This window comes from Aedes albopictus, chromosome 2, assembly GCF_035046485.1.
Source record: "Aedes albopictus strain Foshan chromosome 2, AalbF5, whole genome shotgun sequence".
Classification (NCBI taxonomy): domain Eukaryota; kingdom Metazoa; phylum Arthropoda; class Insecta; order Diptera; family Culicidae; genus Aedes; species Aedes albopictus.
The window spans coordinates 861,097-885,245 of NC_085137.1; the positions used below are offsets into that span (position 1 = coordinate 861,097).

General features: G+C 37.7%; 1 protein-coding gene across 1 annotated transcript in view; it reads left to right on the forward strand.

The window, feature by feature from the left end:
* The first annotated feature begins 1,776 nt into the window (after nt 1–1,776).
* Nucleotides 1,777–24,149, forward strand: part of LOC134285951 (uncharacterized) — a 38,164-nt gene continuing 15,791 nt past the window's right edge. Inside the window, exon 1 of the mRNA XM_062847508.1 lies at nt 1,777–1,929. Within this exon, the coding sequence (XP_062703492.1) occupies nt 1,777–1,929 (153 nt within the window). The remainder of the gene's footprint in view (nt 1,930–24,149) is intronic.

The window sequence follows — 24,149 nt, forward strand, 5'->3', positions numbered from 1 at the left end:
TCCTTCTTACTGTTCACCAGGTTATTGAAAAAAACCGCTATTTGATGTGACGCATGCATGGATTTTGTCAAGGGTTTGGTCACTTATGTTTGACCACTTCCGGCGATTCATCCGGAGCCGATTCCGGAACACTACCGGTAGTTTCTGCTGTGATTAAAGGCTATTTTCCTGCTTACCGTTCTTCAGGTTATCGAAAAAGCTGCTATTTAATGTGTCGTATGCATGGGTTTGTTTCCTATCTACATTTGACCACTTCCGGCGGGACATACGGAACCGCTTCCGGAATACTACTGGTTTTCCTAAATATAGTCTGATTTCATTTTATTGCTAACCGTTCACCAGGTTATCGAAAACGCTGCTATTTGATGTGTCGCATGCAGGGGTTTGGGTCACTTTTATATCAGACCACTTTCGGCGGGACATCCGGAGCCGCTTCCGGAACACCACCGGTAGTCTCTGCTGTGATCCAAAGCTATTTTCCTGCTTACCGTTATTCAGGTTATCGTAAAAGCTGCTATTTAATGTGTCGCATGCTTGGGTTTGGTTCCCATCTACATTTGACCACTTCCGGCAGGACACACGGAACCGGTTCTGGAATACTACTGGTTTTCCTAAATATAGTCTGATTCCATTTTATTGCTAACCGTTCATCGGGTTATCTATAGAGACGCTATTTGATGTGTCGCATGCATGGGTTTGGTTCAATTTTATATTTGGCCACCTCCGGCGGGGCACTCGGAACCGGTTCCGGAACACTACCGGTAGTCTCTGCTGGGTCCAAGGCTATTTTCCTGCTCACTGTTCATCAGATTATCGAAAAAGCCGCTATTTGATGTGTCGCATGCATGGATTCGGCTCACTTTTATATGTTTCCACTTCCGGCGGGACATCCGGAACCGATTCCGGAATACAACTGGTTCAGATATGGACTGAGAGTATTTTCCTGCTTACCGTTCGTCAGGTTATCGAAATAGCCGTGGTTTGATATGTCGCATGCATGGTTTTGTAGCATTTTCATATCTGGCCCCTCCCTGGGGTACCGATCCGGAACACCTAAATGGCCATAACTCCGGAACGGCTGGACCGATCCGAACCATTTTCAATAGGAAACAATGCTACCAGATTCCGTGTCGAATGAACCGTCGGTCAATAAAATCGGTTGAGGTTTACTGCCAAAAAAAGATGTGAGTTTATTTTGTACACACACATACTCACACACACACATACACACACACACACATACATACACACACACAGACATCACCTCAATTCGTCGAGCTGAGTTGATTGGTATATGTGACTCGACCCTCCGGGCCTTCTAACAAAAAGTCATTTTTATAGTGAACATATAGCCTTTCCAGTACACTTAGTGTGCGAGAAAGGCAAAAAGAACTCAAAAGTGAGTTTAAAAATACTCAAATTTGGGTTCTCTTGTTTTTCGGTGTAGGTATCTGCTGTCAATTTAAATAAATAAAACTTTCTCCTTGCGTTCGATCTTGTGGTAGTAAAGACGTGTTTTTCATTTGATCCCGAACCTGATTCAGTAGCCCGGCACGTGTGATCCGTGTGAATTGAGAAACAGAAACCGTTCCTGAAAATACAGCTCAGGTTAGAAGCACCCTGTTTTCCGAAAGCTATCAGAAGATGAGTGGACACGGATCGTGAAGCAGACGAACACGAACTTCGAAGCGTGGTGCTTTTCGATGCAAGCACTGACTGCTACGACGTGAGCAAATATGGAAGTATGTCGACCCCGGAACTCACCCGAATCCGGTGATGGACACGTGGCTTGAAGGAGACGAAATAGCGCTGGCCACGATCCAACTGACGGGGGATGAGAACAAGTGCGGGCTAATTCGAGGTAAAACCACAACGAAGGATACTTGGGCGACGAAGGACCATCACCAGAGGGCATCGCTGGGACTGAAAGTAACGTTGAAGCGTTCTGTAACATACCAGAATTGGTAAAAGTGAAGTTCATCGATGAAGCGGAAAAACATCACAATCAATGAAGCAGTACCGACAAAGCAAATATTAAGTTTATATTTTGTCACTGTCGTATATCAGTGATGAAACATACGAAATTTGACGTTTCGCAATTTTTTTTTTTCAGAAGCATATTTGTATTTATAAGTACCGAGAAGTGAAATATTTTGGTCAAATTGCAATGGCTAATGGGGATACTTGTTGGTTCATTTTGACTAAAACTATCAAAAGTATATTGTGTGCAAAAACTATTACGCAAAGAATATGATTTGTTTATTTAAACCCAAAACATTTTGATATTATTTATAGATAACTGATGAGATTATTGACATCCCTAGTTCATTAATGTTGATAGCGTGTGTAATTCTGAAGGGCATACGTTTTTAGATTGTAATAGTTGCCACGTTCGTCACAAGCGGCGCCACAAGCATTGGATAAAGGGTCGCCAGAAATAGCTGGAAGTGAGTTATATTATTAATATAGTATATTTGCAAACAGTGATTGCCGTCTAAAGCGATTTCGGTGCATGGATGGCATCTTTAGCTACCCTTAAAATTTCATCATCTTTTCTAAGGAGCCAGCTGTCAACTTTCGTTTCCACAACCCCTCACTCCCCACTAATCAGCTAATGGATCTTTAGTGGATACCACGGTAACATTTAGCGATCTGGGAGTATCGAATTCATGGAACCATATCAATCCTGTGGCATCAAGTTCCATTCCAAATCCATTAACGAGCAGCAGCAGCGCCGTGTGTTTAATAACGCTGATAGATACACCTTTCGTTGCACTCGCCCATACCTACTAATGGAAAGCTTCGGGCTTTAATCTCTGAATATGGCCAAGGGGAGACAAGTTTCCTTGTTCCTAATGAGATGATTGTGAATCCATTAGCGAAGCTACTTCCTACACCATAAATCGAAACCTGAATTATTGATTTCCCGGAGGATTTCTCCCAATCGGAAGTGGGAAACTCTTCGGAAAATAATTAGTTGGCAGCAGCAAAGCCAACTTGGATCGGCAACTGGTCCATTGCTATCGTCAATAGGCAAAAGTTTTCTTCTTTTTTCATTTAATCGTGAACTTTACGATTCCGGTGTTGTAATAGCGTCCCCACTAGGACAAAGTCTGCTGTGGAATCTGGATTGATACGAGCGAGCGGATGCTCCCGGAAGATGACTTGTTGGCAGACCCCTGCTGCCAGCGCGCACCTATTTCGCATTAACCTTGAGCCATGCACACTATTAGAGGGATCGATAGTAACGCATAAGCTTCAGGTACCTGCCATGTTGTTCCATAACTAGATAACTGACACTGAGGAAGATTACAAGTGGTAGTCGAAATACGCGTATCTGTCAAAGGATAAGTAAAATAGGGCGGAATCATTGGCGTAGCTAGGGGGGGTTCCAGGGGTGCCTGGCACCCCCTAGAACAAATTTGGCACCCCTTAGAATTTTTCCTTGACAGTCACCTAAAATTTTAAATTTCACACAATAAATTTCAATATTTATTAAAGGCACATTCGAATAAAACTTAAACACACCTGGAATTACTTATACACCTGTTGCACGTTTTGGCGTTTTGGATATTGGTAACAACAATCAACAGACTTCCCAAGCAACACACATGTTATAATAGAGTTACGACAGCGCAAGCTTTGGTTGTATAGAAGTTTATTTTACGTAATTCTAACATTGTGTTGAAATAACGTAAAATAAACTTCTATACAACCAAAACTTGCGCTGTCGTAACTTTTATATAACATGTGTGTTACTTGGGTTCTCCATGGATTCCTTCAGTAATACCTTAATATATTCAAACAGTGATTTTTCTAGGCTTCCTTTATGGATTCCTCCTGATATTTCTTTAATAAACTTCTCTCAGGATTCTCCAGGCAGTTCAGATGGGGTTGTACATACTAGAAATTTCAGAGGAGATTGATCCAGCAATTTCTCGTAGTATTTCTTTCGAAATTCTTACTATGGTACTTCTTGGAATTCTTCTACGGATTCCTCTAAAAAAATATCTAGGGATCTCTTCAGGAATTCCTGGTGGGGTTATTCAGGACAACCTTCCTGGGATTCTTTCAGAAGTTTCTTCCGATTAATCTTCCAGGAATTCCTTCAGAGATTTTATTCAGAGATTCTTCCAGAAATTTCTCTTGAAATTCCTCCAGGAGCTTATATTGGCCTTCCTCCGAGAACTGTGGCTAGGATTTCCAGCAAGTTCTCTTAGAACTCCACCAATAATTCTCACTGTGATACCTTCAGGAATTTTACTAGGGAAGTTCTTTCGGAAATTTTTCCAGAAAATTATCCTGGGATTTTTCTAAAAATCCCTTCGGTGATTCTTACAGAGATTTCTTCAAGGATTTAACCAGGACTTCCTCCAGAGGTTATTCCAGAAATTCCGCAGGGGATTTCTCCAAGAACTTCTATTGGCCTTCCTCCATGAATACCGGCTGGAATTCTTCAAGCAATTCCCATTATAACTCCTTCAGAAATACTTCTAGGAATTTAACCTGGCATATTTACATGATGAAATACACAGATCGAAAAAAGAGTGTAAAATTCTGTGACATATTATGCACATGATTGGAGCGTGGGATATCACAGAAGTTTACATGACATATCATGTAAAAGTTATAAGTCATCATGTAAACTTCCATTATATGTCATGTAATTAAGCCTGACTCTGTGTGTTTACATGACATATAACACAAATTTACATGATATATCATGTAAACCATCATAACACTAAGTTTACATGACCAAACTGAAGTTTACATGACGTGTAAATCTCATTATTTTTATCTGTGTACTTTCGGGAAATCTTCCTGAGATTCCTCAAAAAATTCCTGCTGCGATTGTATCAGGGATTCCTCCAGTATACTTCTACCGATTCTTTCAAGCTGAACTGTAGGTATTCCTCCGGGCAGGATATCCCCGGCATTCCTGATTCAAGGCTTTCTCTAGAAATTACTTCTATGATACCTCACTGAATTCTACACAGATAAAAATAATGAAGATTACTCGTCATGTAAACTTCATTTTAGTCATGTAAATTTCCAGCTATGATGGTTTACATGATATATCATGTATATTTGTGTTATATGTCATGTAAACTCTCAAAGTCATGCTGAATTACGTGACATATAATGGAAGTTAACATGATATTTCATGAACTTTACATGATATGTCATGTAAACTTCTGCGATATCCCACGCTCCAATTATGTGCATCATATGTCACAGAATTTTACACTCTTTTTTCGATCTGTGTGTAGAAATTCCTCCAGATCCGCGCTTTCCAAACTCCCAAGATCCGCTTCCTTGTTTTGGGAAGCGCTGCTCCAGTTATTTCAGCTGGGATTCTTCTAGCAATTTCTGCGGTTCTTCCAGCTAATCTTCCTTAATACATTCTAACTATGGTAGTTCAGGAAATATGCTACGGATTCTTCTAGAGCTTTCTCTTGGCTTTTTTGCTGGAATCTTTCCAGGTAATCTTCCTGGAATTCTTGCAGAAATTTCTTTGGTTGTCCTACTAGAGATTTCTCCAAGGACTCATTCAGGAATTTCTATTGAAATTCCTCATGGAATTCCTGCAGAAACTCCCTTTGGCCTTCCTCCAAGAATACCTCAAACAACTCCTCCAAAGGTTCTTCCAGCTATTCCTTCAGAAATTCTTAGTATGATACGTAAATTCCTAGCAATTCCTTCAGGACATTCTCTAAAGATTCTTCCAGAATACCTCTACCGATTCTTGCAGGGACTTCTCTTGGCATTCCAAGGATTTTTTCTTAGGATTCCGCCAAGCATTTTTGATTGGGTTTCTCTATAAATTCTTGTATAGTTTCCTCCAGCAATACCTCCTAGGATTTCTGCTGACATTTCTACAATGATACACTCCAGAATCCTTTAAACAATACCTCCTGAGGTTTTACCAGTGATTTCTTCAGAAGCTCTCCGGTGATCCTCCAGGCATTTTTATGGAAGATATTTTATCCAAAGATTCTCTCATAAATTTCTCATGGGATTTCTCCCGGAACTCCACTTGGTCTTCCTCCAGGAATTTCAGCTGAATTTCTCAAGCAGTTCCTACTGAGCGATTCCAAGCAACAGCATCAAAATTAAGGAAAATTTTTAATTCATGATTTTCTATTGAACTGAAACTTTGCACAGTTTTTCAGTTCCATCTAAATCGCCATTTTTCGATATCAAATTTTTATTTAGAGCCACGACTAACTTTTCAAAAGGGTGTATGTGAAAATGGTTCAAGAATATTCAAAAATATGCACAGCAAAAACGGATTGTTCGATTGTTATGAATTTTTCAGCAAAGTTAGATAGCTAAATGGTGATTTCTAAGAAAATATACACTGTGAAAAAAAATCTATTTTATCATTGAAAAACATCATTTTTGTCACAAAAACTCAAATATCTCAAAACCCTATCTTTTTACCAACTTGAATTTTTTAGGGAAAACGGTCCATTGTATTAGCAATCTACCATAAAAATTTGGTGATGGTAAACTAATAAACAAAAAAGTTATAACATTTCAAAAATTTCACAATTTTTACATTTAGTAAAAAAACTTTTTCTGTGTAAATTATTTCGGCCGGGAATCGCGATTTGATGCTGATTTTATTGTTCAGCAAAGTTAGATAACTAAATGGCGATTCCCAAGAAAATATACACTGTGAAAAAAATCTTTTTTAACATTAAAAAATATCATTTTTGTCACAAAAACTCAAATATCTCAAAACCCTATCTTTTTACCAACGTAATTTTTTAGAGAAAACGGTCCATTGTATTAGCAATCTACCATGAAAATAAACAAAAAAGTTATGACAATTCAAACATTTCACAATTTTCACATTTAGTAATAATTTTTTTTAGTGTAAATTATTTCGGCCGGAAATTGAAGTTTGATGCTGATTTTATTGTTAATGGCCTTGCGTGAGTAAAACAAGTTGTTTTTATTATATATTATATATACATATAATATAATATACTATGTACCGTAATGTTCCGATTTTATCACGCCCTCCGCGCATTAGTCGTTTATTCATTAATTTGCTGTTACATTTGAGGACAAGTGTTTTCCCTCTTCTTCAAGATGAATGTTGAAAGCGTGTTTTGCAACGTTAAAAATATTGAAATGGGTATAGATGTTGAAGAATATTACAGGGCATTTTTGAAAAGGGGCGTAATTAAATTGTTTAAACAGATGTCGCTGATGGCAATTTCTCAGTTGTTGTCGTTTTCGAACTTCCTGCGCCCTGCTTTACCGATGATATACAGATGGCTCGTTTGTCAAATTCTAGACGGCAGGACGTGCAAATGCGTAATTTTGTACACAATGTGGACATTTGGGCATAACCAGTCTCTTTCAGTTTATCTATGGTGCTTTCGGTGAGATTTCGTAACTCTTTTGAACATTTTTTTTTCATCAAACGGTCTACAAGAGAGCGTTGAGTTGAAGACCTTTGAGAAAGCGACTGTTCATCTTGTTCGTTAGATTATAATAAACAAAATCACTTATTAATTTTAACTTACTTGTTTGGTGTTGGTGGCTGAAGAAAAAAAATACTATACAATTTTTAATATTCATAGCGGTAGTATTTTTTTGTTTTTTTCGTGAGCATTGTCAGGTATGTATACAGACAAACAAACGTAACACTGGCGAAATTTTCATTGACCACGCCTTCAACGATCATTTTGAATCTTGGTTGTGGCTTTCATAACAAGAAGAGCGCCCATCGTTTTTCTTTGCGTTTGACGTTTCACACTAGCGCCTTCTGATGACGATATTGCACAACGCAGTGTTTCGTGAAACATTTCCACCAGGTGGTGATAGTGTGAACTGGGCGATGAATTTTCACTAAAATTGTTCTAGGCGTTTCGTCTGTTTGTCTGTGGTATGTACCTCTTATGCATTTGTTGTTGTTGAAGTTACTCGCATTCTTCCGATCATAAAGTCTGTTCTCTACACACTTAATTTTGATTACCGCACGGTGTGTCTGGTATAAGAAATTTATTACAAAAAAATAGGCATCGCTAATTTTTACGTTACGTGAAAGTTGACGCTACTAGCTTTCATTCAAGCCCAACATCGAAATATTCCATCGGGGGAACTTTTTCATACGTTTGTTAAGTAGAAATAGGGATTAATTTGGAACCGTTCATTTTGTATGGGGAAAAACAGTATTCTGAAAAAGTTGTTCGAGATCCCTCGGTGGATTTTTTTGAGGGACCGTGCAAATGAAAGCTGGAAGTCTCTATTTTTGAATAGCGAAAAATTTGGCGATGCCCAATTTTTTGTTATAAACCTTTCCCATACACACGCCGTGTACCGAGTTCGGTAATTTTTTGACGAGATTAAAACTGCTGAGCACCGAACTCGTTCAGCAAAAATGCAGTGTTTACCTTTTCCATACGATTTTGACAGTTGTTTTACTGAGCCTCAGTAAAATCGATTACCGAAACTACCGAGATCGTACTGCTGTTATAATCTCGTCAAAAAAGTACCGAACAGGCAATTCAGAAATAAGTGTGTAAGAGGGATTTTTTTTGCGGATAAACTAGACGTATACGCGTATAAAAAAACTTTTATTATACAGCTTTTGTCTTAAAAATAAATTCAATTCCATTTTTCTTATAATCAACAGCTTTTCAACACTATCAAGGGATTTTTTCACCAGTCACGTACAATAAAAAGTATGACAATCTCAATATTTTTGATCACAACACTGGATCGCGTCTAAGTTTCAAATAGATACTATAGTAATTACGAATAATCAAACTAAAGTATCATGAAAACAACTTGTTTAATTCAGGCGGTAGCCTTTACAATAAAATCAGCATCAAAATATAATTCTCGAAATAATTTACACAGAAAAAAATTTTTTTTTGTTACTAAATGTAAAAATTGTGAAATGTTTGAAATGTCATAACTTTTTTGTTTATCAGTTTACCATCACCAAAATTTTATGGTAGATAGCTGATATAATGGGCCATTTCCCCTAAAAAATTGAAGTTGGTAAAAAGATAGGGTTTTGAGATATTTGAGTTTTTGTGACAAATATCATATTTTTTCAAAGTAGAAAAAGAAATTTTTTACAGTGTATATTTTCTAAGGAATCATCATTTAGTTATCTAACTTTGCTGAAAAATTTATAACAATCGAACAATCCGTTTTTGCTGTACAGCTTTTAGAATATTTTAGAACTAATTTCGCATACACCCTTTTGAAAAGTTAGTCGTGAGTGAATATGAAGGTTTAATATCAAAAAATGGCGATTTATATGAAATTGAAAAACTGTGCAAAGTTTCAGATATTTTTGAAATGGTCGCTCAGGATCGACTGACATGACTCCGTGGAATTCCTCTACTGTGGTTCTTCCAGCAATTCCTCCTAGGACTCCTCCAGAATTTCTTACTGTAATATCTCCCGGGAATTTTCTAGGAACTATTCTAAGAGTTGCTCCAGGGATTACTTCAAAGCTTTCTGGGATTCGTCTAGGAAATACTCTTGACTTTCATCCAGGTACTCCTCTTGGGGTTCCAAGGTTTCGAAGTGTAGAATTAGCATAAGTTAAAATACACAATAATAAAAATTTAAAAAATATTCCTGCTGCTTCTAATGTTTCAGGAATGCCTCCTGTAGGTCTCGTCAAGAAATTCTCACGGTGATACCTGCAGGAATCCCTCTCATGGCCTTCTAGCTAAAATTCTTCTAGGTAGTTTTCCTAGGATACTTCCAGAAATGCCTTTGATCCTTCCAGGGATTTTTCTAGAGACTCATCCAGTAATTATTCTAGAGTTATTTGTGGATTACTATAAAAATTAATCACGGTATTACTCCTGGAACTCCTCTTAGGCTTCTTAAAGGAATTCCAGTAGAAATCTCTAGAGGAATCCCTAATCGAATTTCGGAAATAGTTGGAATTTTCAGAGAAATCCTTGAAGGTATTACTAGAGAAATCTCTAGTGAAATCCTATAGGAATGTACGAGAAAAAACTTGTAATTAAATAGATGGCAGGTAATGTTGCTAATTGACAAATTGATAGATGAATTTGCGAAAAATATCGCGTTTTGGTGGGATTCGAACCTACGACTCCGTATTCGCTATACCGTAGTATGACAATTTCTTTGAGGATTCCTTCGACATGGTTATTATTCTTTTTTTTTTAATTTCTGCGGTAGTTTCATTAGAATTTCATCAGCAATTTCTTCGGATTTTTTTTGCCTAATTTCAATGGCTATTCCTCTGAAATTATATCAGCAATTTCTTTTTCAGTTATTTTGCGGATTTATTGAGCAATTTTATTGTGATTATTTTTGAAATTCTTTATGATTTAACTGTATTTATATTCATTGCTTCCGAAAGTTGCTGAATTGGAAAATCTAAAATTCTCAACTGGTCTTGGTTAAAAAAAATCCCATGAAATCCACGAAAAACTTAATGAAAAAATTCATAAAGAAATTGTCGGAAAAAAATTCCATCAAAATTACATTAGAGCTATCAAAGTAGTTGCCAAAAGAATTCATGTAAGAATTACCAGAGGAATTCCTGAATAAAAAATATTAAGACTTTTTAAGGAAATTGGCCAAATCCAATCGCAAAATAAATTGCCGAAATATTCTATATATTCTATGAAAAAACAAAGAATTGAATTCAAAGAAATTCTCAAAGAATTTTCCGAAAGCATTAAAGGAATTTCTGAAGAAAATTCAAAACGAACCCCAAAAGTAATTTCCGTAGAATCACCGTGACGGATTTTTTTAAGAACCGCCAAAGCTTTTTACAAATAAATTCCCGACGGAAATCAATAAGAAATTTGCCGAATCAATTTCCAAAGGAATTACCAAAGAAGTTCCCAAAAGTAATAATCGAAGTTGCCAAAATTATCGAATGAATTGCTGATGAAACTCCCGAATAAATGTTCAATGTAAGTAACATCGGAATAGCCGAAGGTATTCCGCAATCATGCTGCAGTAATTCCTTACATAAAAACTGAAGAAATCTAGAAGAAAGTGTCTAAAGATTTTTCAATAAAATTATAGAAGCGATTCATGAAAGACTTTCCGAAGGAGTTTTCGAAGGAATTGGCGAAGGAATACCGAATAGCATAAATAATAAAAGTCCAAAAAAAAAATGGACGAAAATCCAAAAAAAAGCAGTATGACTTGCCAAAGATAATAAAAAAAAAGAGCGGAAGTTTCCAGAGTCATTGTTGAATGGCTTCACTAAAAGAATTCCCTAAGGAATTGCCTGAAGAATAATTGGAGAATCTTTAAGAGCAAATATCAATAGAATTGCTGACATTAACGAAACAATGCTTGATATTACTGTTTAAAAAATCAGCTTTATACAGCATTCCATTCACCAGATATATTAATATATGGTAATTACCAATCCAGAAATCGGAATTTGGTGCGAACATCAGGATCCCGATGAGAAAAATCGAAGTTCGCTCGCACCAAATTCCGGGTTTCAACTGGATTGATAGTATGTTAGTGAAGCTTCAGAACGGAACTCAGGATAATCGAGTGGGAATTTTGTACAAATGCAAATATGTATTCTGATTTTAAAATTTTAAGTATTTATTTATATTTCTTAAAATTGTTCTTGAAAGCTATTTTTTTAAGGGTTGTTATCATGTAATAAAACAAAGAGGATGTCACAATGAATACACGCAAAATTGTAGATATTGTATAGTTTCCAAGATTTACACGTCTAATAATTGCTTCGAAAATGTATTCTAATGGACCTGATTGTTTTCAATCCACAAAACAGGGGTTGTCGCGATTATTGTTAAGTACTTAAGTTCGAACTGAAAATACAAATTCTATTTTCCCGCAACGCAATATATCATTATACTAAAAAATTGAGTTCGGATCGGTATTTCCTTAAAAAAGCAACCTGAGAGCCACTGGAACTGGCACCCCCTAGGCATCCCCTAGGAAAAAATCCTAGATACGCCAATGGGCGGAATTCAAAGGTAGAAAACTGATTACACTCATTCGAAGAGGGTATTCTGCTTAGAGGGTTCGAAAAATCGGTACAAGATCTAGATTCATGTTTTGCTCAAAGTTACAGGCAACACATAGACCTACAAATTGAAGTACACAGTAAAAGTTTGTTTTCTCGACAATAAGATACTGCTATATCGCCAATTTTGTGGATTACAACTCGATCCCAGTTCAAAAAATTACAGAACTCGTAATTTTTAAAATAAGTGTGCGCTGAGATGAGCCAGCCTCGGGCTGAAAATCTCATAAATAAAGACATAAAAAAATAAGTGTGCATGTCTCAATAATTGGCCTCTTAGGAAATTGAAATATCGAGACCATTATCAGCTCCATACTTTTCTTCTCCCAAATTGCAAACTTTGTAAGCTTCATAACAAACAGTTCTTTTCTAGGAGAAGAAAAACCTTCGTTACATTGAGTTTTCGATTGATCAAGAGCAATTGGCTGACAAAACCAATAAATCTATACGAAAAAACAAGCAAACAATGCAAATCAAATTGACTCCGCACTCTCGGAAACCTTGTAGCTTCTCGGCTAGCTTATCAGCAGTAGACTGCTTTCCAGGATTTGTTGCACTGCCCTATCGTATAAAACCTCATCGTCGAAACGGCAAGTCACTACAATTGCACTTGTTTTCCAATCCAATCCAGTTGTTGCTGTTGGTGTTGAACTCAACAATTTGTACGCAATCGTATGTATAATTTCCAAACCGGATTTCGTGTCCTTCCGGTCACCGGGCTGCCGTCCTCTTCTCTCCTCCAGGTACCTACCATTCGATACAAAATAATCCAATCTGGTGTGAGTTCACAATTGCAGCACCACAGCAAATCGCTCTCACGTGCACTCTACGGGGGTGTTGACAATTTGTAGGTGAAAATGTTGCTTCATTTAGGATCCGGCGCCTGCTACTCGGTTGAGGAAAGATACTGTAGTGCATGCAGCCCGGTGCGATGTGTGTATTCTGCGGAAATAATCCGATTAAGATGGAGCTTTCCAACATCTCACGTACGGTACGTACGTACGGATCGAGTCGGAGCGTGTGCCAGCGATGGACAGGCGCTGTGAACCTGTCATTCTTCAGCGATTGGTTTACCATATTCGGTCGTCGGTCGAGTCGGTCCAAGCGTGACCCACATCGCATCGGGATGGGAAGGTACGTGTTTGTGATATTGTCGTACCCCATATGGGACACAACTTAGGAAAATTAAGTTTCGATGATAAAAAGCATATCCGACATACTTGAAACCCAACATAATCACGAAAATGCATGTGCCAATTAGACCTGTGCGCTGACACGCCACGCCGCCGCCTCCGATACTTTTTCATTTTTTGCGCCGGTGATGAGTGCACGAACAAAATTAAGTTTATATAAAGATGAGATACAAAAAAAAATCTCACGATCACTGACATAAGAATAAACATTCACATCTCTCCAGAAGTTTCAAAGGAGATTCTTCCAGAAGGATGCCTCCAGGAGATCCAACTTGGATTCTTCCAGAGATTTCTTCAAGGATGCTTCCAGGATGATTTTTTTTTCAGAAGATCTCTCAGGAAAGTAATCCCGACAGGATTACCTTCAAAAATTCTTTCAGGAGAATTCAGGGATGCCTCCCAGAGATGCATCAGAGATTCATCCAGAAGATCCTTCAGGGATTCTCATAGGAGGTCCTTCAGAGATTAATCTGAGAGTTCCTTCATGAATTCCTTTGGAAGTTTTTTCAGGAATTCCTACAGGAGTTTCTTTAGCAACCAGTCCAGGAGTTTTCTCAGAGATTCTTCCAGGAGATCCATAAGGAATTCCTAGAATTTGTTCAAGAAACCCTCCTGAAATTCCTTCGGTGATTACTCTTGGAATTACTTCAGGAGTTCCTTCGGTGATCTCTCCAGAAGTTCGCTCAGGGATCTCCCTGAAAGCTCCAGGAGGATTCAGGGATGCCTCCGTGTGTTCATTAGGAATTCGTTCAGATGTTCCCTAAGCTATTTCAACGGGAGTTCGTTCAGGTATCCTTCCAGAAGTCCCTTTAAAGATTCTATCAGGAGGATTCATAAATGCCACCTGGAGATACATCAAGAGTCCCGTGAAAACCTTCTTCAGGAATTCCTGCAGAAGGTTTTTAGAAATTAGTCTAGGAGTTCCTTCTGAAGTACCATTAGAAATTCCTACAGGAATTCTTTCCAGGAGTGCCATCAGAGAATTCTCCAGGGGTTTCATGGATTCTTGCAGATGATTCTTCAGGGATTCCTACAGAAAATCCTTTAGAAATCTCTACAGAAGGTTCCTCAGAGAATCTTATATGAAGATCCAAGGATTACCCCAGAAGTTTATTCGGAGATTCCTATATAAGAGTTCCTTCCAAGATTCCTTAAGAATATCCTTAGGGGATTGCTAGAGAAATTCCTTTAGGAATTCTTCCTGAAGTTCTTCCAAGGATCGCTCCAGGGGTTCTTTCAGATTATAGATCGAGATTGAGATTTTTTCCAGGAAGACTCGCGGATGCCTAAAGGAGTTACATCTGAGATTTCTCCAGAAGCTCATTCAGGAATTCCTACAGGAGTTCCTTCAGGGAATTTTGTAGGAGTTCCTTCAATGATTTCCGTAGGATTATAATCAGGCATATCTCCAGGATATTCTTGAGGGATGTTTCATGGAGTTTCTACATACAAGAATGCCTCAAGGATTTCCTTCTGAAATTCTTCCAGGAAATCTTTAGACAATACCTCCTGCAAATCCTTCCTTCTACCCGGAAAGATCCGCTGAAAATCCTTCGAGGATTCCGCCTGGTAATACTTTGGATATCCCTATCATGCAGGGGTTTCACCTGTCATTTTTTCGGCGATTCCTCCTAGATATCCTCCAGGGGTTGCCCTGGACTTCCTTCGAGGATTCCTCCTGGCTTTTTCCTGGAATTTTTCCGGGGATTCTTCCTAGATTTTCCTTCGGGGTTTCCTCCTAGACTTCCTTCGAGAATTCTTCCTGAAATTCTTTCAGAGATTTTCTCTAGAATTCCGCCGATTTTTTTGTTATTCCTCTTAGAATTCCTTCGGAGGTTCCACCTGGATTCCTCATGGAATTCTTCCAAGGATTTCTACTACATTTCATTTAGGGATTCCTCTTGGACTTCCTTCGAGAATTCCTCCTAGAATTCATTCTGGAATGACTCCTGGAAATCCTTTGAGAATTCCTCCTGGACATCTTTCATGGATTGCTCCTGAAATCCTTTCGGGGCTTTCTCCTGATATTCTAACGTGGATTTCCCCTGAAATTTCTTCGGGGTTTCCTCCTGGAATTTCTTTGATGATTTCTCTTAGAATTCCATTGGAAATTCCCCTGGATTTGGTTCTGGAGACCTTCTGGAATTCCTTTGGGGTTTTCTTCTGGAATTGCTTCAGTGATTTCTCCTAGAATTCCTTCGAGGATGTCTCCTGGAATTCGTTCGGAGATTTTTCTTTAAATTTCTTCGGGAATTCCTCCTTAAATTCTTTCTGAGTTTTTTGCTGGACCCTCTATGGAGATTCCTCTTGAAAATCCTACGAGTATTTCGCTTGGAAATCCTTCGAAGATCGCTCCCAGAGTTCTTTCAAGGGTTCCCTTGGGATTCCTGCTGGGATTTCTCCCGTTATTTCTTCGAGGATTTTTCTTGAAATTCCATCAGGGATTTTTCCAGGAATTCCGTCGGGTATTCCTGCTGGACTTTCTTTCAGGGATTTCTCCTGGACTTCCTTCGGGGATTCCTCCTGGAATTTCTTTAGGGATTTCTCCTGGAATTAATTAAAAAAAATCCCACCTAAATTCCTTCTAAAGTTTCTTTATGGATTGCACCAGGAATTCTTTTGGAGATTTCTCCTGGAATTCCTCTTCGAATTTCTCCTGGAATTCTTTCGGGTTTTCTCTTGAAATTCCTACGGGAACTCCTCCTAGAAGTATTTCAGGGGTTTCTCATGGAATTTTTACGATGATTGCTGAGAGGATTCCTCCTGGATTTTTTTCGAGGATTCCTCTTGATATTTCGTCGTGGATTCCTCCTAGAATTTCTTCGGAGTTTCCTCCTGGAATTCCTTTGGTGACTTCGCTTATATTTCCTTCAGAGATTCTTCCTGAAATTGTATCAAAAAATCCTCATGGAATTACTCCAGGATTTCTTCGGGAATTCCTTCGGGTTTCCTTCTTGAGTTTCCGTGGTGATTTCTCCAATAATTCCTTCGGAAATTTCCCCTGGTATTCGAAGATTCTTCCTAGAGTCCCTTCAAGGATTCCTTCTTGAATTTCTTCAGAGATTCCTCCTGGACTTTCTATGGGGATTCATCTTAGAATTCTTTCGGCGTTTACTTTTCGAAGAATCTGCTTTTAATTCCATTGGAGATTCCTTATGGAATCCCTTTAGAAATGCCCTCTAGAATTCCTGAAGGGATTTCTCCTGTGATTTCTTCGGGGATTTTTTCTAGACTTCATTCGAAGATTCCTCCTAAAGTTCATTCAGGGATTCCTCCTGATGTTCACGGAAAAAAAATCCATTCCCAAGATTATGGATATGACTCATAATTTTCCGATATTTTTATGATTTTATGTTATAAATATACACCATGATTTTAATTTATGATTTTATGGTTGATTTTACCATAACGCTATGCACCCGTTATTGTTTTGGTTTTCGACGAACAAAAATGGAAAATATAATCATGAAGCCATGATTAAATATGCTAAGACCATGAGAAACATTCATGAAACCAAGAATAATTTTCATAAACCTGGATGCAGATCCTGATGCTCTACCACCAGATTCATAAAGTATTTATTTAGAAATATCTACGGTATTTCCTCGAAGCATTACTCTAAAAACTTCTCCACAGATTCTTTTGGAATTCATTCTGAAATAATTCCTCGGATTTTCCACATAAATTCCTTTAGAAATATTTCTAAGAGGTTTTTCTAGGAACCTTTACAAAAAGTGATCTACGAAAATTTCTTGACGAAAACGCTCGCAGATTGCTCCAAGAATACTTTCATATTTTATTGGAAAAATTATTGCCTGAGGAAGTATTCTTTCAATAATTTCCCAAAGATTTCTTCAGACACTTCTCTAGAGATTTACTCAACGTATTTCCTGAGATTCAAGTGGATATTTTTTACGAAATTGGGTATCTTCAAAACTAACTCAGAGTTTTAGGGGTTCTTTAGGAGTTTCAGCAGGAGATTTCTTTGAAAGCTCTCAAATGAGGTTTTTCAGAAATTCTTCAATAAATGTCTTCAAATGTCCAACAGAAATTCCACAAACACAAGCACGAACACGAACAATACTTGAAAAATTTCTGATAGATACTCCGGGTGATGCCTATGAAGATTCTTAGGAAAAATTTTTGAAATTTTTTGGAGGGATTTCAGATCAAATATTACTTACACTTAAACAAGATAAGTGTTTAAGTGTAAGTAATCTTAGCAATTAAATACGATTTTGAGATGAAATAACCGAGTTATGATCTAAATATAAAGCGCTGTTTTACAAAAAAGGAACAACGAAGTCATCTCCCCACGAATGGCAAATAAAATTGGTTCAAACGTTCTAAATCCCCCCGTTGGCGACAGCCTTTTCTTGAACTCCCATTCATCCGGGCTGGTAGGAGCATATCACATGCATTCCCATGTCGTACAAGTGCGGAGACCGAAGGATTCAACATCCCCAACCGACACTCCTTTTGAATCTGTGACAAAACCCCGAAAGAAAACTGGAATGCCAATTGGAAAAGTGCCAATCACAGATGAGCTCCATGTGCATTTCCATCCGGTCGGTCGGTGATGGTATTCCGTTCCGTTTCCACATGTGCGGTGCGGTATTATATAGTCACAAAGTCAGCAGGCCACAATTGGCGTGACTTTCAAGCGCTCAGTTGGCAGTCTTCTCCCTGCTTTGTGCTGAATAATATGAGCAAAGTTTATTTTCGATCCAGGCGCCTAGTGACCTGTTTTTCCTTCTTTACGTAGCAATTTGTGCTATTCCCAGTATGATACCCAATTTTATGCTGGGAAGTAACATATCAGCTGGATATAAGCACTGCGCATTTCATCTCCATTGCCAATTGGGAAGAGAAAGAACATCGACAGCCGAAATGTCGAATAAGCAAAACATCGAATTGCAATTTGCAAGAATCAAAAAGTAGACAAATTCGGACATATTCTCAGCTTAGTGTTCTTGAAGCATTTCCACAGTTATGAACCGATAGATTTCTCTACCATTTGCATTTTCTACCTGGATTTGTATGCCGGAACAAGTCAAGATTTATTTTACAAAATAATCCTGGATTGACTGGGAATCGAAAACGTAATGAAGTTGTTGAATATCCATACTTTTATCGCCCAGGGCAGATGTAAACTGAAAAAGCTTAGCGATCCTTAAAACATAAGAGCAGTGATATTTTTTTTCAAATTACCAAGATACATTCAATTTCTCTTGTTAACGAGCAAAGAAATTCTAACGTTACATTCATTTAAAAGTCTTGGATCTTCGATGTTTCGCATTTCGACGTTACATCACCAAACTCTCTCATGTAGCAGTGGTTCGTCTTTTTCTGACCTGTTTTGATTCAGATTGATGCCAGGCGGCAGAAGATATAAATTACCGAGTTCCGTATGCGGCATGTTGTTTGTACCGGATGTCCTTATTATTTCGCTTTTCTTGGATTTCTACACTCGTTCTGAATGTACCGGAACTTATTCTCTCCGAGGTTGCCATGGGAAAAGAGATGACTTTCCACTTTTGGTGCTGGTGTGTTTGGCTTTACTTGCCGCTGTGAGACAAATTGGTGCACGGGAGACCACCAGAGTGAAATTTATGGAGGCTTCCCATTGATTTTCATGGAATTACATCACACATGATCATGTAGGACGTTTGGAGTCTCCCTTCAAGTTTCTCAGAAATGTGTTAAAAGTTAAACTCTTAGGCTGCGAAATATGAGGCCCACTTTCAAACAATAGTTCGTGTAGGGATATATATAAATATATGTATGCATATATAATATATATGCCCCATAACGTGGGTAGATCACCTTATAATGGCGCGTTACAGTGTAAGATCTACCATAACAAATTCTGATCTTGTAATTTTTTGGCTTTGTTAATTTAAATGCAGGAAAATTACAAGATTAAAAGTTGCTCTACTTTTTTTGGTTTATGTTTTTCATTGTTAATAAACCATTTGTTTCAGGAGGATTCAGGTAATTTTTGTCTATGTATAGAGAGATTTATTTCCGAAAATTATGTAACTGTTGTGAGCCTATCATCATTTAATACTATTTTCTATTTCAGATGTACAAGCGGGCAACCCTGCAGTCGGGACGCAAAACATCCTCTTATTTTTTTGAAGGGTCAAGATCGCCATATCATTCGGTGGCGGGTAGACCACGTTGTCCGCGTCGTTTTTCTTCGAACCTTGTGTCGTAATGGGGGTGTAGATGCGTTTTTTAGATAAATTGATTTTCTTTTTCGGATTGTCAATCATGGTTTTTTTACTCGTTTTACGCGATCTTGTTTTATTTTTTTTAGATAAATTGAGATGTTTTTTGCTGTTGTATAACGCGGTTTTTTTGTTCATTTTTTTTCTTTTATTTTGTTTTTTTTTCGAGTCACATTTTTTTTCCTTGCGTTTTAATCGGTTCTGCTCGTGCCTCGCACTGAGCCGAAACATACTTATTTATACAATAAATAGAAAAAAATATTTTTCGATTTTATTTTCTTCAAATCGTTTTACGTTGGAGTCCTCATGAAAACGTATTGGCAAAATTACCTCAACTCCTTCTAGGATGTTAAGAAAAAAATCAGAATGAACTCACCCAGTTCCATGTCGTCGGATGACCGCGACCACTCCTTGGGGGCCGTTCATAAACCACGTAGACTTTTTGGGGGAAAGGGAGGTCATACCAAAGTCTACGCTCCACACAAATTTCAAAATTTTTGTGTGGACAAAAGTGTATAAGGGTTGATGGGGGTGGGGGTCAGAGATGGCCAAATTTTGGTCTATGTGGTTTATGAACAACTCCTTGACTCCTCCAATTTTCTGCAAAACCGTTGGCTACCAAGTGTGCATCCATTTTCATCATTTCACTAGGAAGGACAATGTGCAGCTGCCCCAAACACGTGTCACTTTTCGTTTTTTTCCACCGAACAACCCGTTTATTTAGCCTTTGATGTTTGTGCCTCAAACTCTTAAAAAAACAGCGATTTTGAATTTTGAGCCGCAATTTTGGATTTAAGTCCGCCTTTAGGAAATTCTGGTCGCTTTTTTTGGAGTTCAAACTTCTCCCCATATAACCAAATTGTATTTTTTTAGAGCCTAAAGCTCCCTTAAAAAATCCGCCATTTTTTATTTTAGACCACCATCTTGGTTATTCTGGCCTAAAACTCCATGAAACAGCCAGTATTTTGAATTTTCAGCCGCCATTTTGGATTTAGACCGCCATCTTGGATATTCTGATCGCCATTTTTGGACTCCGGGACATCTCATCCAGACTAAATATACTCATATAACATGGGTTTAAGTCCTTTAAATTCCTTTTAAACAGCCACCATCTTGAATTTTGAGCCGCCATCTTGGATTTTAGACTGCCATCTTTGATATTCTGGTGGCCATTTTTGGACTCCAGACAACTTCCCCTTAGCAAATATACCCCATATTGCATGATTTTGGAGCTTAAAACAGCATTAAACAGCCACCATCTTGAATTTGGAGCCACCATCTTTGGGCTGACATCTTTGAATTTCTGGTCTCCAGTGTGATTTCTGCACAAAATTACTGCTAAATGTTACAAAAATCGCCGCAGTTTGATATGTCGCATGATGGGACTTGGTTCAATTTTATATACCGTTCTACCGGTATACACTGAATTTTTTTTCGCGGTTTGTTTACGCGGTTTTTTTACGCGGTACCGCGTAAAAAAACCGCATTATTTCAAAAACCGCGTGGAAAAAAAACGAGTTTTTTTTTTCAAAAACACGCGCAAAATAGTCAGGATTACATCTAACGTGACTTGACTTTTCGTGACTTACGACGTTTTTTTTAATAACGCGGTTTTTTTACGACGGGTTTTGAAATAACGCGGTTTTTACGCGGTTTTTTTACGCGGTACCGTAAACCGGGATCAAATTGATCTTCGGGTCGAAATTTATCAGACGCTTTTCCGCTAGAAAAAGCATATTTTTAATAGTTTCCTTCTAGGTATCGTGCTCTTCGAATGTGATACTTAATGCTATTTGTAAGGAAACTATTAAAAAAATACTTTATCTACTTGAAAAACGACTGATCAATTTCAACCCGAAGATCAATTTGACCCCGGTTTACGGTACCATACGCTGCAGGTTCATCCTCATCGCCATTTGTGGTATTTTTCATTAATTAATAACACTAGTTTACAAAATAAAACGAAAGTCGTGAACTTCTGTCAACGACCAAAGTTTTTGAAGTACAATTTAGCACTGATTTCGAAACCGCGCTTCAAAAAATTCTAAGTAGGGCGGTTTTTGAGATTTAGCTCAATATCAAGTTTTACAACTTTTAAAAATATGGAATTTACTAAAATTCAAATATCTTGCGTTTTGTTCAACCAATTACAAATCTTTTTCCATAAATTAAAAGCTGATTACAATACCATTCGATCATCTGAATGCAGGTTTTGCGTCAGATTGATGAAATTCAAGATATTAGCGAGTTTTAAGGACGATCTCCTTAAATTTTAGCCAAATTTCCAAAAATATATGAAGAAATGTATTTTTTTTTTTCAATAAGAAAAAAACAATATAAAAAATCTTTCTCAACGTTTATTTGACATATCATATGTAGGCGAGTTACAGTAAAAAAATCAGCTCAATCGGAGCATTGATTACGGAGAATGAGATGTGTGAAGTGAGTGACGTTGCTTAAAAATGGAGCAAAAATCGATTTCAAATCATCAACCTTGTATGGAAAGTCGAAAAAATTTCCGCTCTACTGTAATTTTTTTCCTTCGTGTTTTCGAACTCAGGGCACGATTCTACACCGAAAATGATCATCAGCTCACCGAGTTCAAAAATGCTGTAAACTAGTGTAAGCAAAGAACTATAAACTAAACAATTATCGCATGGTTATGTTATTGGACACAGGAAAGTGACAATACGTATCGGAGCCAATGCGTGGTCCTCAAGTGAAGTCTCTGTCAGGCTGCTCCCTTCAACTATCGGCCTACTAAGTATTATACGAATCAAAACAAAATCTACTATAGCGACTACTTTTACCCGCATTAAAAGATACGCGCGAGATAGTCGCCTAGGAAAACAAACCTGTTTTAAACTGTTTGGCATTTGCACTGCGATTAAATTTGGTTCATTATTGAAGGCCCTGGAAAATAGTCGCCTTAATTGTCCTTTTCATGCAACGCACAATATCACCACAGTAGGTATAGAAGGCTAGCATTGCAAGTGACGATATAAAGTTGTGTACTCCATGAAATATTGGATGACCAAAATAATCACAAACCTATCATGAAGTGACCCTTGATAGCTAAGAGGTTCATGGATCCTATTTGGTTGTGTATCGTTACTATCTAAAACAAAATCACGTCATGTTACAGTGGTTGGTTTTCTCAACAGTAAGGATTGCCCATAATATCCTAAAAATATATGCCAACACTAGTGTGCCTCGAAATACTTTTATAAATACAGTGGGATGTAACACTACTTAATGTACTGGCAAAAGCTTTTATCACAAGTGTAGACCTGAAACCAGTGAAGAGAATTGTCAGACAAAAGAGGCACAAAACAAGCAACAAAGAAGGTGCGACGATTACTCTTTATCCCTACTGGTATCAGATAATGACATGATCTCGAAATTTGTTGTTGCAGACAAAACGGAAGCTGAATTTGTTGCGTATTTTCCAACTCGTGAATAATCAATTATTGCTAACCCAAAGTCGAAACTGTTTGATGATAGAGCTTAACCAGAGTTGCAGTGTTTACCGACTCGAAGTTACCGTTCGAAAATCGCAATGCAAGGCTTAAAAATCTCTAAACTCGTGGTGTACGATGTTAATCCCATTATATTCAAGTTGGGACAAACTTATGTCGCATGGGTTTGTTTGTCGCAACAAATACAGGTTGCGACATTGTCATTATTGTTGCGCGATGGTTGAATTTTGATTCACTGCCTGAAACTATGGTCTCCGAAGTAGCTTGGTTGATCTGGAATATTTCAACACTATTTTGGAATGACTCATGAAATGCCAAGAGGATTACATATTACAGATGGATTTGTAATGTTACAGATCATTGTAAGAATAACTACTGTTACTGTCAGGACAGATTGAACGACCCTAAATGCTAAATAATATAGACTAGCATATAATACGTATTAAGATATTAGATTTAAGGTTAACAGAGTTACTGTAAATTAATTTTTGTATACTTAATCTTTACTAATGTAGTAATTTATAAGGATTGTCCTTACGCTACTGTTATATGTAATAAATAAATAAATAAATAAATAAATGTCCCAGAGGTTCATAATAATATATAGTAGACTTCGGGTTGGTCCAGTAACTACGATTGATTGTGCAACGTGACTCAGTATTTCAGATATGGCTGCTGTTATGAGTGTAGGCTTGAAGTTGAAGACCTGGAATACCTATAATGTCTCTAAATGACATTTCAGATTCCAAGAGCTTGACAGATCCCACCATATTATGCAATGTTTTATTGTGAAAACACATAAAATTACTCTTATAGATTTGAAAGACTCTATTATAGGACAGTTCAGAGGACCCTGAATGTCCCAAAGGTTGAAAATAATTTCTAATAGGTTTAAGGTTGGTTCAGTAGCCGCAGTTGATTATGCAAAGTTACTCAGTATAGCAGATATGGCAGCCGTTACGAGTATAGACCTGATGTTTTAAACTCCAAGGTGGCTTGGCTGACCTGGAACATCCCTGTAGCATCTCTACACAACATTTGAGATTTCAAGAGCTCCACGGATCCCAGCAGATCATGCAATGCTACTATTTATGGCGAAAACACATAAAGCTATTCTTGTAGATTTGAAGGATTTCATTAAAGGACAGTTTGGACGACCCTGAACGTATCAAAGGCTTATAATAATATCGAGAGACTTCAGATT